Genomic DNA, 25,000 nt, shown 5'->3' with positions numbered 1-25,000 from the left:
CAAACAACCTATGTATAAAACGTGGCAATAAAAGAACATGATTTCACAGAACTCTTAGACTTTGCTTAGCTTTACTTGATTAGTTTAGACTCCCTAACCAGCCACAGTGTCATAACCATCGTGCAAACACGAACTATTTTGGCGTGCATGGGAATTTCCCCCGTCCTGCTCCTGGCTTTGTTGTCCCTCCTGAATGGGAGCCATGCGTGTAAACCAGTGGAAAGATCCAAACTGGGAAAGATCTTTGTGGAAATGATGAATGATTGGTGATAAATGTCAGCGGTTTCCTGTCTGTCTCCTTCACAGTTCTGAGCTCCGATGAAGAGGACAGACTGCAGGGTTCGGAGGGAGAGGGGAGCCCGGTCGGCGTTCCCAGCCTTGAGCCGTCACCCCGAGTGGCACATGCCCTCCTTTCATGCAGAGGAGACGAGGAGGACGAGAGCCATGACATCTGGCAACACACGGACCTCAACGGTGCAGGTGAGAGCTAGGTTTCATCTCTACTCCCTTTATTTAAAACATTTTATCAGTAATTCAAATGACCCATTTTCCATCCATTCACAGTTTGTTTTTTTTTACCTCGATCACCTTGCCTCGTTGCCTCGTCGCCTCGTCGCCTCTGACTATGAGTAGACTCTGAGATGAAACGAACGGCTTGTGTGGAGTTAAAACTCATCTGTTAGTCATCTCCTTCAGAAGTTACTTACACCTGACCTTATGCATCATTCCCACTCCTACACGTCTCTTCTTTTGTCTCTCTCTTCAAATCTTCTTTCCATCCCCCTTTCTCTCTGTTTCAGAAGTGATCGACTTCAATGACAAGCCTCATGCTAGCGAGGCTCAAAAGACAAATTCTTTTAATTAGGATCTGAGAGACATTATTTAGCACAAGCCTGCCATGACCGAGGCCTCATTAAGAGCATTAAATGGAATTTTTAGTATTATGATATTATGATATCCATTTACATGCGTAATGGTACCACGATCCGCTGACAGTTACGAAGTGGAGGGAGAACCTATCCGGGTCACCCAGAGGTTTTTTTTTTTTAATCGACTCGAACCATACGTTTTTCTTTTCTTAAACTTAGAAGAAGTGTGAGACTGTTAGGATAGCAATAGCAAAACTCAATTTATAGAACTGGCCTCAGGTCGAGCTGCATTTTACTCAGTCGACTAATAAAACTGGATGGCGGATTACCGAGTGTCATGTACACTCCGGCATCCTAATTAGCAGCTCTATATAGAAGCAAATACAAGGACAAAAATACAGCCCTGAGGTTTTATTCGGATTAGCTTCGAAATGCTAACATTTCGGTGCCTGCCAGGAGCTCTCGGTCACACAATTCACTCGACTACAATCATTATTTACATTTACATTATTTCCTGTCCAGTGTCACCCAAATGAGGATGAGGTTCATTTCTGGATGCACTCAAGATTTCTTCCTCATGTCATCTCATGTCATCTTTTCCTCGTCACAGTAAAATCAGGCTTGATCATTAGGGATAAATGTTAGAGAAACTTCATTTGAAACTTTTTGAAACAATTTTTATTCTGTTTCTACATTTTTTGGAAAGCAGTTAAAAAGGCTATACATATAAATTGAATTGAAGTAACATCAGAATCAATACTGTACGTTTCTAAAAAAAAAACGGCTTGACGGCAGGACACAAAAAAACGTCCTGTACAGTAGGTTAACGGTGTAAATGCGGGTGTTTACGTGACAGCTTTTGAGTGTTGCATGAATCATCAACTTTACCCTAGAACTTCCTCTTTTTCATGATATGTTTGCCAGTAAAAACATCAGCTCAGCATTCATGCACCGGGTTTTTCTTCATCCAAATTTATTATTAGATGATCAGTATTTAGAAATAACACAGCACATGATGTCCGATCACCGCGTCTCGTCTCACACGAGACGAGCGCTGTTTGCTGTGGACGTAGCATGCTAATCCTTGTTTATCTAGCTTCCCTTAAATAACTTGGTGGCATCAACACCAGCAAAAGAGACAGAGCTAGGTTTCTCAGGCCACAACAGACGACCGACTCAAATAAAACTTAACACCACGGCGATACTTGAATGAAAAATGAACTGCAACTGCCACAAGCAGAACTGAGCCTCTAATATTGCGGTGGTTTTGTCTGTTGAGGAAACTATACGTTTTTCAGAAAATGTTTATAAGCTCCAAGAGATGATGATGATGATGATGATGATGATGATGATGATGATGATGATGATGATAAGGAGCTTAGCGAGCGTACATCACGGAAACAAAACGATACTTTTCGAGTTCAGGGGAAGATCCGAGCTGACTCCGGACCTACGGACGTTTATCCGTCCTGCGCAGAAGGAGAACGTTTATCTAAAGCAAACCTCTGATTAGCGAATGAGCTGTTTCGTTTATTTCGAGCGAAATCATTCCAAGCATTTGTTCTTTTTTGAGCCTTGCAGATGTCTTTCGGTAGCTTCTCTTAAATGTCAATCTTTCAATTAGGGGAGAAGTGAGATTAATAAAAAAAGAAAAAAAAAAAAGAAGTTTCGGTTGTCATACCCAGATAATAGGAAGGAAACTTGTGAGAAGTTCAGAAATTAAACAGCACTCATGCTGTGTGTGTGTGTGTGTGTGTGTGTGTGTGTGTGTGTGGAATATGGACTCTTGGTGTTTTACTTATTGTGGTGGAGGTGCTCTATATCCTCCTTTTGAAGGGGAAGCTTATGATACTTGTGACTGCCGGTAAGAGGTCACATGAGCGCGAGCAGGAGGAACAAATACAGTAAGTTCAGTTTATGAGCGAGACGTCTTCAGAAGCCAAGACACACCTCGTACATAAAATACCGTGATTTCAGAACCGTCCATTCATTCAGTCATTCAACACAAAGGAAAAAGCAAAAAAGAAAACCACAAACTTTCCTCTGTCTTCATTCCAGCAAACACGTGTTGCTTTGTCCTTGTTTTATTGTTAAATTGTCATCGCAGTAGGAAAAAAAAATAATTCAGAACATCTTAGGGGTTTATGAAGGAGCCCAGCAGACTGGTGCTAGCACATTTAATGCTGTTGATTCATGCATTGTGGTCTTTCTTTTTTGGCTGATCGTCTCTGTGGTTTGTCTTAAGCCCAACATTAGCTAATATTCTATTTCTCTCTTTCTCTCCTCTCACTTTTTCTCTCTCTCTCTCTTTTTTTCACTTTCTCCAGAGAACAGAAAAGATGAATACAATCCTCTGAGCCCTGACGTCTCTCTCCATGGCGCTGGAAACGGTACAGGTGAGCCCACGTTTCTGATTTTAGCTAAAGTCACCGCACCGTGTTTGTCAGTTTGCGCCATCGCCTTCGGTGGCTATGAGCTATTTTTAATTCCAGAGGGAGGTTTTGCTTATTCCTGGAACTAAGTTCTTTTCCATCCTTATTACTTTCTGTGCATTAGATGAACCATTTGCAGAATAGATTTTTATCTTGCCATTTTTTTTTTTTTTTTTTTCTTTCTTCAGCCTGTCATGAAATTGAAACATTTTCAATGCACCACTTTGGAAAATTATATCTGAGTCATCATTTTATCTCCATATCGATTACGGATTCGAACGTTAGCTTACCAGAAGGTTGTAGACTAGCCACGATCGCCGGTGTCTCACACACACGTAGGTTTACAGGACACACACACACACACACACACGCACAGAGGAATTTGAAATAATGTCGTCTCACGTGCGTTAGGAGGAGATGGAAAGTAAATATTTGCAAGTTGAGAGAAAGTGCACCGCAAATCACATTTTGGACCAAATCGAGTTTGGGATGAAATCTGATTTGTTCTGTCCATGTTCTTTCCAATTGGTTTACAATGAGACAATAAAATTTTCATTTGCCTTCTCTTAGGTCCCTGTGTTGTAGCTCACTGCTGCTGCAAACCTGTCAGAGAGAAAATAATGAGTCTGGGACACTTTCCACAACTTTTTTTTTTTTTTTTTTTTTTTAAAATTTTCTTCGTTGTTATATTCATAACTTTTTTCATATAACCAGCGATCTAGCTGACGTATAGGGCGTAGTGAGTCAGTGTGAGCGTATGTGTGTCTTTCGAACCTCCCACTTCTGCTCTTTTTAATGCTGTTTTATCTTTCAGTGATAATCATTGCTACTTCTTATTGTTTATCGTAAAATCCCTTCTCTGTGCAATTATACATAACGCATGGCTCATTATTAGATTTGGAGTCTGATTTTAAGTATACAATGAGCCGTGCAAAGTGAGATCGGTTACCCAAGTGAGCCTAATTGCCACATAAACCAATTACACACAATGCTGCAAATGTTTAAAGCCTTTTCCAACATGCAAGCGGACGCCTAAAGAGTGCTCGATGATCGCGCTGGCTCCTATTCGTCTTTGAAGTGGCCATTACACTGTAACTTAAATAAATACTTCCACCTTTAAAGGCTTCCTAATGGTTTGTCCCTCGCTACATCACATTTAGAGCAGCTGCTTTCCTAATGTCCAGCTGGGGCTTTTCCAGTGACAAGCAAAGTAAACCAATGGCTCCATTTGTTATTTTTTTTTCCCCCCACACACGCTTCCTGTGTGCAGTTAAGGGTATTGATGCCACTGCAGAGCTGGAGTGCTTCTTGGCCAAGAGGAAGCTGGAGGACAACGAGGGATGTCCAGCCAGCATCGCTGAGTACCTGCAACGAGGGGACACGGCCATAATTTACCCAGAAGACCCGGAGGAGAGCACGAGGTTGAGCACTCCAGAGGCCAATGGGCAGGATGACAATGAGAATGGTAAGTGTTTTAATACGAATGAGCTTCATTTTTTTTTTTAACAGCTCAGCAACATTATCAGAAGCAGAAGTTATTTTTAAAATCTTTTTTTTTAATCACAAAAGCAAAAATGTAGCATCCTCGAACCAACGTTTCTAACATGTCGGTGATCTCGCTTTCCTAATATTTCTGGGCAGATCTGGCACTCAGGACGCCAGATGACTTTGCTCAACTGTTGACCTGCCCCTACTGCGACCGCGGCTACAAGCGGCTGACCGCCCTCAAGGAGCACATCAAGTACCGGCACGAGAAGAACGAGGAGAGCTTCCCCTGCCAGCTCTGCAGCGACACATTCGCCTACCGCACGCAGCTGGATCGCCATATGGCCACCCACAGGCCTTCTAGGGACCAGGTGAGTCCAGAGCAGAGTGACATCACTTCATGAATTTCATTATTATTAGATCTCCACTCTTGTCTCATTTTTATTATCAGCCCAGTTTAACACATTCACAAGGTTCAGCGATCGGTGTCGATGAACGCTTAATCCTAACGTTAACGCTTTTCACGCAGAATGTGTGCAAAAAAAAAACCCCAACAAAAATAAATAAATAAATAAATAAATAAGAAGGCTACCGTAGTCGATCTCATACATGAAAGTAGTTGTACTTCTTAAATTATAAAATAAAAGCAGAATAAAAAGGAAAGGAAACTGAGTCGAAAAGGAATATTAAATTCGTTTAATTTAAAAGCAGTGCATCTTCAAATAGACTACAGAAAGCTTATTATCTGGAATGACTTATCCGATCCAAAACCGGGAACACCAAACGGAATTTTAGGAATGCCAGCTGTATTTTTAAAATACCTTTTCTAATTAAGCAATGTCCTGTAACCATCCCACCATTTAGATAGATAGATAGATAGATAGATAGATAGATAGATAGATAGATAGATAGATAGATAGATAGATAGATAGATGTAGATATACGGTCCGTTAACTCTGGCCCTGTTGGCTTCACATACTAAACATTTTTCTGGAGCCTCCTTAAAATGCAGATCTCTCACACCGGAGCCACAGCTGTGCACGGTCGTCTGCCCACGGTAAGGCATGTGTGGGATGTTCTAGCACATTGAGTTCTATAGACTTTCTGCTTCAGCTGCTGTTGGAGTGGAATCAAACTCCAAACATGCGCCCAATGCTGACATTCGTTTCGGTGTTTCTCGCCGGTTTCAGGGCAGCAAGAGGCCTGCGTGGCTGAAAAGCACTTTTATGGGCTGTAAAAAAAAAATATATATATATATATTATAATACAAAAGGAACCATTGCACCTTTATTTTTTTTAGAAAAATGTCTGTGGTAAAAAAGCTCTCAAGCATTTAATTGGATTGAAAGAAGATATTTCACATTCAAACGGCAAACTTTTGAAGCTCCAAAATTCAACCACATAGCGTTATGTGAACTCTCCAGCTTGCCTTCTTATCTGTCTTAATCTTGTTCAATCTCCCTCATACACACACACACACACCTTTCCAGACTAACTTAAACATGTCCAGATGGCTTTTCTTCCAGAGATCTAGCCTAGCCTAATCCCTAAATTACATTAAACGTTTGTTTATTCGCTCTCTAGGGATATTTTCCTGAACATTTTCAACTGTTAATTCTCAGGTTTACCTTGAATTCTAGATGTTTCTTTACATTGTGTATAGCGTGTACGTTTTTCCGCATGTTTTACATTAGCTATAATTTGCTAGAGTACGACTGTGCTCTCCCACTAACATTAAACTTTTGGAAAATTGTTTTCTGTTCACTGGGTACATTTTGCACGACAAATACACACTCCTAGACTCCCACATGTTTTTCACAGACCTTTGTATCTGTGAGTGGGGTGCAGTAGTGATTACTGTTGTTTTGTTTGTGCATCTAGGGCCCGCCTACATTTTAATTTAAAATTCAAAAGAAAGTACCTACGATTGACTTCGAATGAGTAGATGGAGATTTAGCTCACAGTCTGCTGCTTAAATCTAGGAAAAAAATGATTTATGATTAAAGAAATTTATCTCGTTCTCCCTAAAATAACGGTCGTCCCCATGTACTTATCGCTCAATCGCTGTTTCTTCTGTAGCCTCCGGTGCTGAACGAAGGGGCTGGAAACCGCAAGTTCAAATGCACAGAGTGTGGGAAAGCCTTCAAATACAAGCACCATCTGAAGGAGCACCTCCGCATCCACAGTGGTAAGTAGCCAAGTATCACCATTTTGTGAGGTTTTGAAATAAATTTTTGATGACCAACGATTTTACATCAGCAAAGCAAGTAACCTTTCTTATTTTTATCATGTACTGTGGATTATGTGGATTATATACATACCATTTGACTGACCAATTGACCAATTGTTCTGAGCACCAGAACGACCAGACATAGGGACAGTTTCTTCCCTCAGGCAATCCATGTGATGAACACTTGACATACACAGAACACACAACACTATTCTTACATTATTTACTTAAAACACATACTTACTTATTTATTTGCACATTTTTCCACTGTACATACAACTGTCTACATTATATATGTGTTCATGTCTTGTCAATGCCATTCTGTTTACTCTGTGGAGCTTCTGTACTAGAACAAATTCCTCGTATTTGAAAACATACTTGGCAATAAAGATCTTTCTCATTCTGATTCTTGAAGATCTTGATATTATTTTCCTGTGTTTCTCTACTTAGGTGAAAAGCCATATGAATGCTCCAACTGTAAGAAACGCTTCTCGCACTCTGGCTCCTACAGTTCACACATTAGTAGCAAGAAATGCATTGGCCTCATCTCTATAAATGGACGGGTACGACATGGGGTCGGCACCAAGCCTGGCTCATCTCCAAACTCTGCCGCTTCATCGCCAGGCAGCCCTGCCTTGGCTCAGCTAAGGAGCAAACTGGAAAACAGCAGGTGCACTGGTCTCCAGGATCCATTAGCCCACCCTGATATAAAGGCTGAGCCCATGGACTTCAATGAATGCCGGCTCATGATGGCTTCACCACCAGAATTTGGAGGGCCTGGCCCTTTTCTTAATGGCACTGGCCGTGGTGGGAGCCCCCTAGGGATGCACAATTCGTCACAGAACCCTTTGCAGAACTTGGCTCTGAGGCTGGAGGCACATGCATTAGGCTACCAAGGCATGAACAGTAACCTAACTAAGGTTCAGCGGGTCCTCCAGATTGTCGACAACACTGTGTACCGGCAGAAGTTGGACAGCAACCCTGAGGAGACCTCCAAGCTGAGGGGCTACATGAAGGAAGAGCACAAGCTGGCTCTGGCCTCCCAGGCTGGATTTCACGGGGTTGGACACAACAGCCCTAGCAAGAGCATTATTGACTACACGATAGAGAAGGTCACTGAGGCCAAAACCTCCCCACAGAGCCTAACTGAAGATGCAGAAAAAAGGGCTCTTGACATTAAGAAAGAGAGACCCAGTCATATAATTGGTGCCATTTCAGATGAGAAGGCCCAGGAGAGGGACGGTCAGTACACATCTTTCTCTTGCCAATACTGCAAGGAGTCATTCAATGGCCCTATTCCCTTGCACCAGCATGAGCGCTACCTGTGCAAGATGAACGAAGAGATAAAGGCAGTCCTGAAACCTAATGAAAGCTTTTCTCTTAACCATAGGGGTGTGTCTGGCATAGAGCAACAAAGTGTTACGGTATCCTCTTCTATGTCTGATAGAAATACAACTAGCCCAATCAACCCATTTACAGATCACTTGTCAGTACTGAAAGCTTACTTTGCCATGAATACAGAGCCCAGTTCAGAAGAACTGAGAAAGATCTCCATTGCAGTTGGACTTCCACAAGAGTTTGTAAATAAGTGTTTTATCCAGTGGAAAGCTCAGGCTCTCCATGGTATGTCCAGAAAAAGATCTCCGCCTCCAGAATGGGCCAGTGGGGACAACAACCATGGTTTGGATAGAGAATCAGCACTTGCAAGGTCACCTTCCATTGGCCACTCTACAGCGGAGCTCCAAGGTACTACCAATGGTGAAACTTGGCACCGGATATCCAAGTCAAGCATAAGACAAATAAATGAAAAACCATTTGACTCTGTGGACCACTTGAGAGGTGAGACCCCATCACCCCTGAATCTTTCTTCAACATCTTCAAAACATTCTCACAGCAGCTCCTATACTCCTACAAGTCTCACCTCAGAGGATGCCCATGGTGAACCTCTGGACCTGTCATTGCCAAAACATCTCTCCAAATCTGACAGGAAGCCTAAGCCAAATGGTTTCAACATAGACAGTGACCATGTTAAACGGGAACAAGGAGCAGAACCTTTGGACTTAGCTCACATCAAGAAGGAGTTCAATGGCTCCAACAGTGTAGGCAATGAAAACCAGCTAGACAAAAGTTCTAGCCCGATCTTTAGCATCAATCCCTTCAGCGGAGGACCTATTTATACCCCTCTACCACCTCATGGAGCATTCCCTCCATCTACATTCATGTCCCCAGCACAGGCCAGCATCCCAGGACTAAGGCCTTACCCAGGACTTGATCCTATGGGCTTCCTTCCACACATGGCTTACACTTATGCCGCAGGGGCAGCAACCTTTGCTGAGATGCAGCAGCGACGAAAATACCAGCGAAAAACAGTATTCCAGGTAAATTAGATTTATTATTATTGATATTGCTGTAGGTCAGAGGATAATTGGATAAATGTCTATAGTCATTTGTTTGCTATAAATTAATTAATTCATTAATTTAGCCATTTTGTGAATCGTTGGTCAAACATAATCTACTTAATTTCTCAGTCATTAAAAAAGCCCTTTTGGAGGTTCAGGTAGACAGGTTCAGTAAATAAGCTCAGCCCACAATTGGGTTTAAGTAGATATGTCTCTCTTAAGGTGACAGGTGTGTATTTCTGTGCTAAAAGTCTAAAATCTCTCTCTCTCTCTCTCTCTCTCTCTCTCTCTCTCTCTTTCTTTCTCTCTATTTTTCTCTCTTTCAGGGAGAGCTGCTGGACAGCACAGGGGACTATTTGTCAGGGCTGGAGGACCTGACAGACAGTGAGTTGCTGCTTGCCCGGAAGAAGATTAAGAAGACCGAAAGTGGTATGTACGCGTGTGACTTGTGCGACAAAACATTCCAGAAGACCAGTTCCCTCCTAAGACACAAATATGAGCACACAGGTATATCACATTTAGACAATTCTTTTTTTACCCTCACCCCAAGTTATCTCTTTCGTTTTTTCCCTCCTTTCTTACATCATTTGCTTTCTTTTATACCCCATTTTATCTTGATTTCTGTTAATTTATTTGTCCAATTAAATCCATGATCACCAATCAAATGCTTGACTCTTTTTGGCAGGCTTTTATTAAAGCCTCTATTTAAGGTTTGATTTAGCTTAGCGGCAGACATTCTAGGGATTTGATTCCAGCCTCTTGCATCTGTATTTCTTAAACGCAATTAATTGATCAGTGTTAGAAATGGAAGCCTGTCATGTACAGAAATTACTAATCATGCTAGCATTTCATGATAAGCCAGGTGCATACAAGTTTGTGTGGCATTTCGATGCCACGGCGTGACCTCCCGTCCTGGGGGACTCCTCTCTTACACAGGCTTGCATCATACCTCATTCGCATTCCTCCCCAGGAATGCAGGGCGGGGAATCTGCTCTCTCGTTTATTTTTGAACTTGATGAGGGAAGGTGGGTGGGGGGTCATCTCAAGCATGGCAGCTATTGAAGGTGCTGCAGGCATTCCAGTGCTCTCCATGGCCAAGTATATGCTACATGTGTTCAAAGACGATAGCGAGCATGTGCGTGGGATGTGTACGCGTAAGTAAAAATGGGGTTACAGCTGAAAATGCCAAATGCCACGGCATTAATTAGACTTACTGTATATCCATGTGATTAAGAGTCACAGCAGCTCCTGCCAAAGGAATTGGTGAATGAATACAGTGTAGGGGAAGTTTCTACCTTCCTCAGACCTGATTACAGTATCACGAGGGAGCTGTCTGACCTAAGCGATTATAATCTGGAGACATGATGTCATAAAAAGCATGCTCCATCAAGGATGCTGACTGCCTCGATTTCACCTTTCGCGGTATGCTGTGATAATCACCTGATCTTCTTGGCTGCATACAGCGAGGTCACATACAACCCCAGAATAGCTCATCAGGATCATGGCTTCCCTTTTGACTCCCTTATACTTATTATGGAATAAAATCAAAAATAAACCCAGTTGTGTATTCACAGTTTTTGATATGCAAAGAGGAGGGTTTGTTAATGAACAAAACAAACAAAAATCAAAACAAATCCTTATGACAAAATATGTAATATAATAATATTTCTATCAGTGAAATGTTTTATTGTAGGTTCACTAACCTGCTGGCTTGTCTCTTTCCTTGTGTGTCTACAGGAAAGCGGCCTCACCAGTGCCAGATCTGCAAGAAGGCCTTCAAGCACAAGCACCATCTAATCGAGCACTCGCGCCTGCATTCGGGCGAGAAGCCCTATCAGTGTGACAAGTGTGGCAAGCGTTTCTCGCACTCGGGTTCGTACTCGCAGCACATGAACCACCGCTACTCCTACTGCAAGAGGGAGGCTGAGGAACGTGAGGCTGCCAAGCAAGAGAGCCATGAGAACGGTGGTCTACTGGAGCCCACGGAGCTGCTGATGCACCACGCTTACCTAAAGGGACTTGCGCCACTGAGATTTTCTGATCCGGAGGAGCAGGGCGAGGACATGATACGAGGAAGCACCATCTTGAGAGACGGCATGGAGGACAGGTCTAGGGAGGCGGAGAAGGTGTACCCGGAAGTGACGGACAGACGAGAGGCAATGTTCAGGGAGGAGAAGGAAATGGAAACGATGGAGGATAGGTTGGAGAGCCAAAGCCTGGACGGTATGGCAAAAGATGAAAAAGAGAACGATGCATCAGGAGGAACGGAAGACGAGAGCTCGGAGGAGAGGAAGACGGGGAGCAAGACAGATGGCGAGGGCGAAATTGAGGATGCTGATTAACTACTGCAATTTGGATTAAGCTTCCTGTGTTTTTTTTTTGTTTTTTTGTCTTTTGCTTGTATTGTTTGCTCCTTCCCTCGCATTGAGGGACTTTGAGCCAGATTCACTTTTATGACCACACTGCCATGTTTTGGTTATTCAATATTGTATTCTGAGACATAAAGAGTGGAACTCGGGCTGGTATGGTCCATGGCCTGAACAAAAGCAGGTACCAAACTGGGTGGGACAGTTCGAGAGTTCACATTATGCAAAAACAAAAGTGATGATGATCTACATTATAATAAAAGAACCAATGGAAAGGTTTCACAAGTGTACAGAGTGGAACGTGAAGGCTGTGTGGTGCTTATTTCCATAACCCCTGTGTTTTTATTGTGGTCACAGCACAAGCCTCGAATTGCACTCTGATAAATTACTACATTAAATAATAATTGTAAAAAAAAAAAAAATTTTAGAAAAGAGCAAGCATTGCGTATATGTACATACACTGCGTTTGGAGTCGCAGTAGCGTGTCAGTGTTACGTTTTGTCCATCACTTACTGTGATATATTTGTTTTTATCTTTTCTTTCCTGACCTGCCACATGTTTATTTTGGATCACTTTATGGCTTTTTTTTATGAAGCATCATTATCTAAATAATACCTGTATGGTTCTAAAGATAAATACAAAGTCTTAAAAAGAGGGACTAAGAACGTTATGATGAAGGCTCCATTGTGCGAGGCTTTGTCGAACATCCCTGTTTTGTTTTTCGTTCGAGAAAAGCCTTATATGCAAACCTTCCACCTGTGTTTTCTGCAAGTGCCATCCTTGTAAAGTGTACCGTAGAGTCAGTGCGTGTCCTCCATGCACCCGCTTAAGTATTACATAAAAAATTAAAATAAAGCATTCACCTTCTTATTTGAATTACCTTCATCAGTATTAGTATAGCTAGACTTCCTAGTTTACATATTGTTTGTGCAATTTTTTTTTTTTCCAAGACCGTCTGTCAGTATTACCATGGTTTGTTTTGTTCAATACAAAATCCAATTATTTTTATTTTAAACTACCATTTTATTTATGTGACTCATTTTATATTTCCTAATTATATTTATTTCATACTGTAGTGTACAGTATTATAGTTCCTCGTTATAGATATATTTTAGTAAAATGGATCCTGACAAGTGAATATCGGAGCAAATTTTACATTAAGAGAGCATTTATTGTATCTGGAACAATTCTTGTGAATTGTTCTACTTACTTAATGTACCTGATGAAGGAGATTCTACAATTTGGGAACTTTTGATACAATATTGTGAAAACACTGTATTTTTGACTGAGAAGGAAAAAAAAAATTCCACTTTATTCATCTGTTTTTCTTTTTAGCTAAAGAGATGAAGGTCGTCTGTGGTCAATGGGATTCTTGAAATTTCTGTCGAATTATAATTTAATTTTTTTTTTTTTTGATTTGTAATTTCTCTTGGAAATGATTTTGCTCGAATAAACGTAGCCCAATTTAATTTTCAATGCCTGCGTCATGCTTTACTGAAGAGGAAATTCCTTTATGTGTTGCGGTGTGATGTGTGTACCAGGCTTTACGAATTACAACATCGTTCATGACATCAGTCGGAAAAAATGTATCAGATATAACGGATCGTGGAAACTTCACACGTATCACTTCCAATATAATGCATGTAGATTTTTTATTTAATACATTTCAGGTTGTCTAGAAAACCAAAGAGTTCCTCTGTGCCTGATTAAATTAACACTGACCTCAGTACTAAACCCGAAGTAGAAATTTCAACCTAAATGTTGACACTCCGGCACACCGAAGTTCAGCTACGTGCAGATACAGTAGGTTTCTGTCAGTCGGGTTTGTATTGCGTCATACAATATACACAATCGTTATCTGTTATCTGCGGTGGGAGTAAGTCACACATGTGCAAGTCATAAGTAAGTCTCAAGTCATGAATGTCAAGTCAAAGTCAAGTCGAGTCTTTTTTAATATTTGTCAAGCAAGTCTCAAGTCTTAAATTTGCGACTTAAGTCTGACTCGAGTCAAGTCGAGTCCCCCATCTCTGAGTCATTTAACTCAAGTCCGAGTCAAGTCTCAAGTCATGAACGTCAAGTCAAAGTCGAGTCTTTTTTTAATATTTGTCAAGCGAGTCTCAAGTCTCAAATTTGCGACTTAAGTCTGACTCGAGTCAAGTCATATGACTCGAGCCCCCCATCTCTGTCTGTAGGTAATATATGAACATTCTCCTCTGACATGAACATTTACACTCAAAATTAAAATTGCATAATAAGCATAATCATACCATTTTAGCAATTAAAAAAAAGCCTTTTACAGCTTTAACTAACTTAATAATAATAATAATAATAATAACAACAACAACAACAACAACAACAACAACAACAACAATAATAATAATAATAATAATAATAATGTGAGAATGTAAATGTAAATATATTTTAATAGCCAGGTACAAAATCAAAAGATTCTGTAAAATAAGCAAAATGTCTAAAACAGCCCTTATAGCCATTCATAAAGAGAAAAAGGTATACATTTTCAGAAAGGTGATTTTCTTATACTTATAATTTTTAAAATTGGAAATATTTGACATGAAACACACATTATATTATACCAGTGTATAACATTGTCTACACAGTATGGGTGTAATTATTATTATTATTATCTTGTCCGAGCCTTGTATAACTGTATTCTGTTCAGGATTAATCATTAAAACACTTCACAAACATTTTTTTTTTTTTGCATTTATATTTCAAACCATTTGACAGCTCACGTTTGAAACATGCTTTTCCACGAGTCATCCATTATAGGTTATGAATAATATTCATTCGCCTAATTGCGTTACTTTGAAATGTTTGAAATAATTCACACGTGAATTTAACAAAGCTTCTGAGATAAATAAATAGTCTCATTTCTTTTTCTTTATTTTCAGTGATATAAACCAGTGCATTTTGAGTAACCCATTAGAAAGTCTGCACTGTCTTTGTGGGTCATTAGCAAGAATGCTAGTTAGCCACATTTTAGGTATTTCCTAATTCTACTCTAAAACCCTTTCAACGACTCAAACCCTCAAACTCAACACTGTTCCTCATTTAAAGGGAAAAAAAAGATGCCAGTGTCAGCAAAGAGAGAGAAATAAACAATGATACTGCATTTAGCTACAGTAAGACATTTTGAGTGGCTAATTCTCTAACAGATATTACAATAAGTTTTTAAAAGGGGGCATAAAGCTGTGTGGGTTTCTTACTGTGACTCATAGTGAGATGATTGATGCTGTTTCTGAGTGTTCTGAAGGCAGGGTGCATCAAAGAAATCAACAGTCTTGCCACACTTTTAATAAAACATTCATAATGTTTGCTTCAGATGAAGACGTCGTGTAGGTGCTGAGTGTTACTTTTAGTAAGCTAGGTGTTTGGATCACACTAGTCAGACTAGTCAGGCTTAGGGTATGAAGTTAGTGAGTGAGAAGTGGTATGTAGGGTTAGACAGAGGAGAAATTGCAGTGTCAGGGACATCTTACGGTTTCTCTGGAGGTTTACTGAGCGGCGAATTTACACACACACACTCTCACACGTACACATACACACACACACACTCTCACACACACCTACACACATACATACATACACACACATACACATACATACGCATACACACATAAATATACACATACACACACACATACATAAATATACACACACACTCACACATAAATATACACACACACATACATATACACATTCACACTTACACTCACACATAAATATACACATACACACATATACACATACACATTCACACATACACACATATACACATACACATTCACACATACACACATATACACATACACATTCACAAACACATACATACATATACACATACACACTCTCACACACACACACAAATATACACATACACACTCTCTCTCACACACCCACACACCCACACACATTCACACTCAGAGACATAAATCCACACACACTGATATGATTTATATAATTAATAAATGTAATTATTCATGCATTCATTTTCTACCGCTTATCCGAACTAATAATTTAATCAGACAAAAAAATGAAATTTATCTGAGGCATTTACAATATTTTATTAAATTACATACTTTCACAGAGCTTAGTTTTAATAGGCGAACAAACGGAGCTATTGAACGTGATGACGCTCTCGGCCGGCGTAGCACCAGCGACGTCAGAGGTACGTAAGGACGCACGCACGCACGCACGAACGTGCGCCAGAGGACGACGGGACTTTGAGGAAGAGGTAAATACGGAGCTAGTCGTTAGCATGAAATATTTTAGGTCTCACCGTCATAACTGCCTTTAACCTGATAGATAGATATGTAAACATATGTACGTGTAATAAAAGGTGTCCTACATAGGGCTACTACACTACAGTCTTATAATGATAGATATGTAAACATATGTACGTGTAATAAAAGGTGTCCTACATAGGGCTACTACACTACAGTCTTATAATGATAGATATGTAAACATATGTACGTGTAATAAAAGGTGTCCTACATAGGGCTACTACACTACAGTCTTATCTAGATAGATGGATGGATGGATGGATGGATGTAATAGGTGTCCTACATAGGGCTACTTCACTACAGCCTTATAATGATAGATAGATAGATAGATAGATAGATAGATAGATAGATAGATAGATAGATATGTAAACATATGTACATGTAATATATAGGTGTCCTACATAGGGCTACTACATTACAGTCTTATCTAGATAGATGGATGGATGTAATAGGTGTCCTACATAGGGCTACTTCACTACAGTCTTATCCTGATAGATAGATAGATAGATAGATAGATAGATAGATAGATAGATAGATAGATATGTAAACATATGTACGTGTAATAAAAGGTGTCCTACATAGGGCTACTTCACTACAGTCTTATCCTGATAGATAGATAGATAGATAGATAGATAGATAGATAGATAGATTAGATGGATGGATGGATGGATGGATGGATGTAAAATATATATGTGTCCTACATAGGGCTACTTCACTACAGTCTTATCCTGATAGATAGATAGATAGATAGATAGATAGATAGATAGATAGATGGATGGATGGATGGATGGATGTAAAATATATATGTGTCCTACATAGGGCTACTTCACTACAGTCTTATCCTGATCGATAGATAGATAGATAGATATGTAAACATATGTACATGTAATATATATAGGTGTTCTACATAGGGCTACTTCACTACAGTCTTATCCTGATAGATAGATAGATAGATAGATAGATAGATTAGATGGATGGATGGATGGATGGATGTAAAATATATATGTGTTCTACATGGGGCTACTTCACTACAGCCTTATCCTGATCGATCGATTGATAGATAGATAGATAGATAGATAGATAGATAGATAGACAGATAGATAGACAGATAGATAGAAATATAGAAAGATAGAACGAACAAACAAACTTTATTGTCGTTGCATAGTACAGGTACATAGTTTGGCATCTACCAGAAGTGCAAAGAGCAGCAATTGTGCAAATAGACAAGTGCAGATAAATATGTAGTATATGTACAGTATATATATATATATAGATATGGATATATATATGTAAACATATGTACAGTGAATAAATATAAAGGCTATAAAATACACATGAATAAAATAGTACAGATGTATTATACAATATGTGTAGAGAATGAGGAGTATAAAATATACAGTATGTATTATTTACATTGTATGTATAATTGTACAGAAGTTATATACAGTATTTTTACAGTGTTCTAACGGCGTAGTGTAGAGTTCAGTAGTGTGATGGTGGATGGGAAAAAGCTTTCCCTGAACCCGCTGGTTCTGGTGCGTATGTCTTGATGGAAGGAGGTTAAACAGTTTATGACTGGGATGTGAAGAGTTCTTGATGATGATGTGAGCTCTGTGCAGACTTCTGCTGTGGTGAATGTGCTCAATGGCAGGTAGTTGGGTGCCAGTGATGCGTTTTTCAGTGCATTACATTCACACACAGTGGAGCCTCCGTACCATACAGTGATGGAGTTGGTCCGGATGCTCTCGATGATGCAGCGGTAGAAACTCGTTAAAATCCCTGGTGACAGATGAGCTTTCTTAAGACTCCTCAAGAAGTACAGGCGTTGTTGTGCCTTTCTAACCAGAGCTGAAGTTTTCTGGTGCCAGGACAGATCCTCAGAGATGTGAACTCCCAAGAACTTAAAGCTGGAGACTCGCTCTACCTCAGTTCCATCGATGTAGACTGGGGAACGTCTCCTGCTGTTAGATTTCCGAAAGTCGACGACGAGCTCTTATGTTCTGTATACGATGTGGAGTTGTGTACAGGACGGGATGGTTAATGGCTTCTATTGCAAAAGAGCCAATTTAAAACAAACAAACAACTCATTTATATGCGATTCCCCTATTTTACGACTCAACAGTAATTTAATACAAAGGTAATAAACTAACTCATTTTTAACTCATTTTCGGTTTCAAATCCATTAAAGAACTCTTTGATTGATTGGTTAAAAAAAATAAAAACGTCCAGGAAAACTTCCAGCTGTTTAACTCTCTCTGGAAAAAAAAAAAACAACAACTTTGGGACATCATGATTATTCTCTTTAACCATGTGAAGAAAAAGCCAAGCACTTTCCCATTCTGGAGTTGGGAGCTTTCCCAATAACAGCATGTCTTAAAGTGTTTTATTCCTTATTTAAAATAATGCATATGACACTTTTTAGCACTTTATCAATTATAAGTAGTTATTCCATCACCCATCTTTTTATATGGCACCTTCACATCAAGTCCTCGTTACTATAGAAACGTAACATCTTGCACTTAGTTCGATGACCAGTTTTTCTCAGTATAAGATCTAGTATCGTGAGTAGAAGGCCGGTTTCCTTGCACAATACACACACAGAAAGCTCTAAGCTCAAGCCCCAAAACTTCAAGGCACGATTCGAAAGTAGTGTCGGATGTTATCATGTTGTATACTTTATGGAAATTACCAAGCTATTTTGCATTATGCAAATAGAAAGAGGGAATAAGCCCGTTTGAGCTTGTTACCGTGACTCATTGTGAGACGATCGATGCCGTTTCTGTGTCTTCTGTAGGCAGGACGCATCAAAGAATTCAACATTCATTAAAGGCTGGCACACTTTAAAACAAAATACAAATGCTATAACGTTTGAGTCGGACGAAGACGACGTGTAGGTGATAAGTGTAACTCATGCCAAGCTAAGTGCTTGGATCACACTGGTCTGGCTTTGGGTATGAACTCAATGTAAGGTTAGAGAGAGGAGAAGTTGCAGTGATATCAGAGAGATCTTCCGGTTTCTCTGGAGGTTAGTGAGCAGCGACTTGGTAGACACACGTAGCAAAATGTCAGTAAATGATAGATGATTGATGCTACAAATTAGTTTAAACTTGTTATTCGCAGCATTAATGTTCAAAGCTATAGGCACTACCCCTGTGTTAGATTTATCGAATAAGCGAACGGACCATGTGTAAAGTAATGGCATATTACTGATATGGCAGATATTCACTTTGGATTTTAGATGAAGCTTTTATTTTAATAATAATAATAATAATAATAATAATAATAATAATAATAATAATAGCTGTATTCAGGTGTCTGATCAACTTTTAGTTTGTGGAAGCACCGTTTTTCATTCGTGATGGCGATTATGGAAACAGGCCTTGTATAAATTCATGCAACAAATATTTTGGGGAAAAAAGAAGAAAGTATTTGTCCTGATGGTGACATTTCATTACGTAGTCTGTAACAAATCGATAAAATCGGTAATATTTGATCATAAAATCCATGATAGATTATCTGTGAAGCGCCAAAGCCACGATGTGTGGACATGAAGCGCGGATTAAATTAATCAGTTAGTGAAATTAACACGCATTTAATTAAAGCAAGGAAAACCTCCTTGAAAATACGGGAACTCTTTATGAGGACGTTACGCTAAACCGGTCACTTCGGGACATTCGTATGTGTGACATTTCGGTTTCATTCACTTGTGGTCAGTGTGAGAAACAGGGGCTTTTTACACCTGGTCACTTCATGTGTTTTCTGTGATCAGATATCTATCCGATGGTAAAAAGACCAGGTCTAAATGCCCTCTGAAACGTTTTGGAGACGGATATAAATCCGACGGTACAAACCCCTTCAGGAGGTGGTCTGGGACGCGTTTCAGATGAAACTGGACAGGTGTAAATGAATGTGGTTGTTGAAGCCACATACGTCAGCGCTATACTCCTCCCAAACAGAAGTACGTCACTCAGGTGATCTTTCACCCAGGCGTCTCTTCGGGTCTTAAAACGCGCTGCTGCTGCCAGCGAAAATGCAGCAAACAGTAAACACTGTTTTTTTGTAACATAACCGTCGTAACCAGTTTAAGCGTCTTCTTTTTGCTTGCGTTCTGAAAACCGCACACACCAAAGCGTGTTCCATTTAAAATAAAATATATATAATATAATATAAAATATATTAGCATTTTGGGCGGGAGTAGAAAGATCGGATCGATATCCGATTCGCCGAGACACATTTATGTGACCTAATGTAAATTGAACAGTTTTAACAAATCAGATAGCTATCGGATCAGAGACAACACGTGAAGTGACCAGGTGTAAAAAGGCCCACAGAGGAAGCACAGTGTTCCAGGCAGTGTTCACAGTCAATTCCAAGCACTGAAAATGATTCGTCTTGAACAAGCACATGGCAGGTTCGTTTAATTTAGCCTCAGATCTATTTATCCGGTCAGAAATAAACAATTAACTGTTTTTTAAATGCGAATAACTCGTATCAGTTCGAGTGTCTGGCTTGTTTGAGGTGAGGACATGGTAACATTCTCATGCTGTGACAGATTAGCTGATAAACGTCAGAAACGTCACTCGTATCGCAGGTCAATAACGATCTGTTATTTTATTTAGTCTACATAAGAGAGAGCTCTGTAAATGTACCTGTATTTGATGCTGTAAACATGAAGAAAAAAATTAAATAAGTTTTTTTTTTTTTTGTATATTTAATACAGGTTAAAAAAATCTAACTAATCAGTTAATTTAAAAAAAATGAAAAGAGGAATCGATTAGCAAAATAATTTAGTCGCAGGCCTTCGTTGTATAACAAATGACAGCTTTCCAACAATTTCGCACGCTTTTACTGAGAACCTTGTGTGGTTTTTCTGTTAGTGCAACCCGTAGGTTGCGAAGGCGAGTTGGTGTATTAATATGTGTATTAGAAGAAACGAAAAGAAAAACATTACTGTGGGTGGGCTGCAATAAATTTATTATTAGATTGTTTAAAAAAAAAAAAAAAAAAAGTAAATAGACTTGAGAGTGAGTTCTATTGCATTAACACAAGTCAGTAAAATCTTATATCTAGAACTAAAACTTAACACAGCAGCTGAGTGTAATGGTGAGCTTGTAGAGCGTTGATGCAGTTACGACACACGGCCGTAGGTTTGTAGAACCTGACTATCACACCTTCAACCAAACTGTAGTACACAGTTGTACAGTATAGAACCATGAAGACACGGCACGTGAAGGTTAGAGCGGAAGATCTCGAGTGTCCTACACAGAGCCCTGACTCTGACTCAACACCACTGAACCCCCAGACCTCCTCAGGATCTGATCTCACTCATGATCATGTAGCTGAATGAACACAAATCCACACAGACGCTCCAGCATCTAGTGGAAAACCTTCTCAGAAGAGAAGAGTGAAGGAGGAATAAACCTGGAATGAGATGTTCAACAAGCACATGGTCAGGTGTGTACAAACTTTTGGCTGTAAAGTGTATATGAAGTGACGCGACATATGGCTAAGTACGGTGACCCATACTCAGAATTCGTTCTCTGCGTTTAACCCATCCAAAGTGCACACACACACAGCAGTGAACACACACACACACACACACACACCGTGAACACACACCCGGGAGCAGTGGGCAGCCATTTATGCTGCGGCACCTGGCGAGCAGTCGGGGAGGGGTTCGGTGCCTTGCTCAAGGGCACCTCAGTCGTGGTATTGCCGGCCTGAGACTCGAACCCACAACCTTAGGGTTAGGAGTCAAACTCTCTAACCATTAGGTCACTACTATTTGGCTTAAAGTAACATTTAAATCGTAAGTCAAGCAATATGAGTCGCTCTAATGTATAAAATAAATCATTTAAAGCGTAATGGATTTATTCAGTAACTTTAATATCAAAACCCAGTCCAAAATGATAGTTCCAACTAGTTTTGCTTCTTAACTAGTTCTGCCGGCTCTTACTGATAGCTGTTGTAGATCTGTTAGTTTTAATAACCTGTTGACCCTGAAACGTGTCCTCATCCCTTTTCCCAGCGTTCTGCTGAAGCTCGCCTGCCAAACACTCTGAATACAGTATATACGTTTTTATCAGCAAGCTGTTGTGAAGGTCACAGACTAGCGCTCTTTTGCGTCCTGTGACATTTACACTAAACAGCAAACGAAAGACATCACGACAAAGCTGTAACAAGCGGCTTAGCGGAGCGGAGGCTTTCCGTTAGCGGAGTCCGGCGTTAACCCGACGCTCAGCGCGACTTTCACGCGTTTTCTGAGCTCGTGCAGTTTAGACACGTCTGTCAGACAAGCGCCAAGCATCTAGAAGCTTCATGCTGTATATTTGTGAGATTAAGGCTGGGTGAAATGATATATAAAATCAATGTCGTAATAAATTACGAACCTGTTATGCTTTTATGAGATTTTGCAGTTGAGGGCTTGTGGACGATGACGCGATCCAATTTTTTTAAATTTGTACATTAGATATTATGACAAAACAGCTTTACAGATATCTCAACATTCAGGACAAATATTAAACTTTACATTTTAAATTTATCCCCAACGATCAAGACAGACAGTCAACAGATTCTGATTCATTGCCTTCCGACGTGCAAATGATTCACCAGGAGTTTCGTCCTAGTTCTTACGCCGTGTCCGTCTCGATGATCGGATGAAGTTATCGCCTGTTCGCTGATGGAAATCTGTTCACTATAATATCAATATCGTGATTAAATTATAAAACAATTCTGCTTTTCTTACATATCACAGGGGTTTTCGATACAACTCTATAGTATTAAAGTTATTAAAGTGGGTGGGGGAGGGGATAAGTGATACAGTGGATATTTATCGCTAAGAAAATGTAGTAATCGTTCGGTTTAATTGTAAATGTAATTAAACTGTATAAACTATAAGAATTGAAAGATCTGATTTGACTTAAAAATGTCGATTCTTTTTTATTTTTATTTGTATTATTATTATTATCGAAGCTACAAATCAGTGTGCGCTAGCTAGCTAGCCGTGACTAGAACCGTAATGAGAGTTGCTCATATCTTTTTTTTTATTTATTTATTTATTTATTTATTTATTCATTTATTCAGGATGTATTTCTGCAATCTGTTTGGACACGTTGTGTTCAAAATGTCACTTATTGCGTATTAATTTGTAGCTTGTGGAATTATTGTTATAAAAGCGCGCCGTTACTTTTATCGCCCGCCCCTTTAAGAGCAAAACCAACATCAAATATAAAAGTGTTAATATGAATATAAAAAATACATATATAAAGGGTTGATGTGTAGTGAATATGATGTGTTCATGAGTTTGCTCTTTGTGTTATTTTGCATTTGTTGGAGTGTTTTTTTCGTATTGTTTTTTTTTACTATTGCGGTGTGTTTTGTGTAGCTGTGATTGATACGTATAGTACATTTTAAGGAAACGAGCAGTCGCGTATTTGACAGGAATATAAACGGATTTGACGTGTTAGCGATCTGGGAAAAAGCGTCTAGCGTTAAAATTGTATTTAATACTTTACATTATCATCTTGGCTAATCCATACTTTGGTTTGGATTACGTGGTTTGGCCGAATCAGATTGGATTTCCTGATGCAACCATCACCGCCACCGCCACCGCCGTACACGTCTGCTCTTTAGCGAGCGCGTGGTGATTAGCATGTACGTGTTAGTATGTAATTACAGCCCCGCTCTCCTTCAATAGCTCCTCTTTGATGATTAGTGTTCACACAAAAGCTTCTGATGTAGCGAACGACGAGGCGACTCGCCTCTTCTGTTAAATGAAAGAGAAGTCACTTCTCTCCACACTTCTCTCCGTTCGAGAGCTTAATCCGTGGAAAATGTGAGCTTTTCCGTGCTCTTATAATGCCAGATCAAACGAGTTTGGCGACGTGCCGCGTGCCCTTCGTTCGGAGTATTGAACCCGACAGATATGTCAGCGTCATTCTGAATGAAACGGTTTCAGGAACAAATTACTCTATGCTTTTTTTTTTTTTTTTTTTAAACACACAGGGCTTGCAGTACTGTTTTAGCTGATTGAGATGCCATTCAGCACGGCTTGCGGTCGAAGACGTCTTAGCAGCGTTCATTATACCGGCGCATGCAGCCTCACGTCACCGTGGAAGAAAAGTTTTATTGGCCTATTTATATCGTCCTCAAAGTCGAAGCGATTTGCCTCGAGCTTCGAGTGTGAGGTGAAGACCGTGAGGAAGAGAGAAATGACTTCTGGTGAATCGGAAGTTAAAGAAAGAAAGAGAGGAAAACTGCACAAAGATCAGTCGTGTCAAGCAAAATCTTGTGATTTCCCTATTCTGCTACAGTTCTGAGAAAATACACACACACGTCGCCGTGGTTCCCCTTCCACGTTTTTCTTCTCAGGGTCAAAAGTGTGTTCTGTGATTCACTCGAGCAGGTTATCACAGAAAGCAGGCAAAGTAATACCTGAAATTACCATTTCATGGATCTCGGTTTCATGCCAACGCACTAAACGTATTTGATTTGTTTTGCAAATAGAGTCTTGTGAGAGCTCGGGACTCGAAACAGGACTGACGTTTTTGTAAAGCGGTTATAAAGCGTTTTTTTTTTTTTTTTTTTTTTTTTTTTTTAAGCCTTGTTTGTTTATAGCTACAGTTTCCGTTTAAACTGCGGCACCATATAACTATCGTTATTTATAAAAAAATATCACTTGTAATTCGAAGGAGTTTTAGGAAAATTGTTTTCTTTTAAAATTCCCAACAACCGAGAAAAACGTCGATTTTTACATTACTCAAGGAATAAAACATGACAACGTGAGCCTGTAAACTAAAGATAAACGATGGACTCTAAATGTCGTCTGTTTTGGTGATTCCTGTTTATTTTGCTCTGAAGCAGACCGCTTGTCGTTTTAGCGTCGCTAGTATTCATTTCATTTTAACACGTTATGT

General features: G+C 39.7%; 2 protein-coding genes across 6 annotated transcripts in view; both read left to right on the top strand.

The window, feature by feature from the left end:
- zeb2a (zinc finger E-box binding homeobox 2a) overlaps positions 1 to 13,257 on the top strand; it is a 47,608-nt gene extending 34,351 nt beyond the window's left edge. For 2 of the 3 annotated variants that reach the window (XM_060875711.1, XM_060875712.1), the window contains exons 3-10: positions 307 to 480; positions 3,197 to 3,265; positions 4,572 to 4,766; positions 4,943 to 5,157; positions 6,866 to 6,974; positions 7,467 to 9,394; positions 9,742 to 9,922; positions 11,153 to 13,257. In XM_060875711.1, the coding sequence (XP_060731694.1) occupies positions 307 to 480; positions 3,197 to 3,265; positions 4,572 to 4,766; positions 4,943 to 5,157; positions 6,866 to 6,974; positions 7,467 to 9,394; positions 9,742 to 9,922; positions 11,153 to 11,757 (3,476 nt within the window). In that variant the 3' untranslated portion in view covers positions 11,758 to 13,257. The remainder of the gene's footprint in view (positions 1 to 306; positions 481 to 3,196; positions 3,266 to 4,571; positions 4,767 to 4,942; positions 5,158 to 6,865; positions 6,975 to 7,466; positions 9,395 to 9,741; positions 9,923 to 11,152) is intronic. The other variant, XM_060875713.1, reaches the window with a different exon arrangement.
- Positions 13,258 to 15,981: 2,724 nt separating this feature from the next.
- gtdc1 (glycosyltransferase-like domain containing 1) overlaps positions 15,982 to 25,000 on the top strand; it is a 41,120-nt gene continuing 32,101 nt past the window's right edge. For 2 of the 3 annotated variants that reach the window (XM_060875720.1, XM_060875716.1), the window contains exon 1: positions 20,453 to 21,539. The gene's annotated coding sequence lies outside the window, so the exon portion shown is untranslated. Of the gene's footprint in view, positions 16,037 to 20,452; positions 21,540 to 25,000 lie in introns of those variants that run through there. The other variant, XM_060875717.1, reaches the window with a different exon arrangement.

The sequence above is a fragment of the Tachysurus vachellii genome, chromosome 8 (genome assembly GCF_030014155.1).
Source record: "Tachysurus vachellii isolate PV-2020 chromosome 8, HZAU_Pvac_v1, whole genome shotgun sequence".
NCBI classification, from domain to species: Eukaryota; Metazoa; Chordata; class Actinopteri; order Siluriformes; family Bagridae; genus Tachysurus; species Tachysurus vachellii.
Note: the sequence above shows the minus strand (reverse complement) of the source record. Positions and strands in the feature narration are given on the sequence as shown.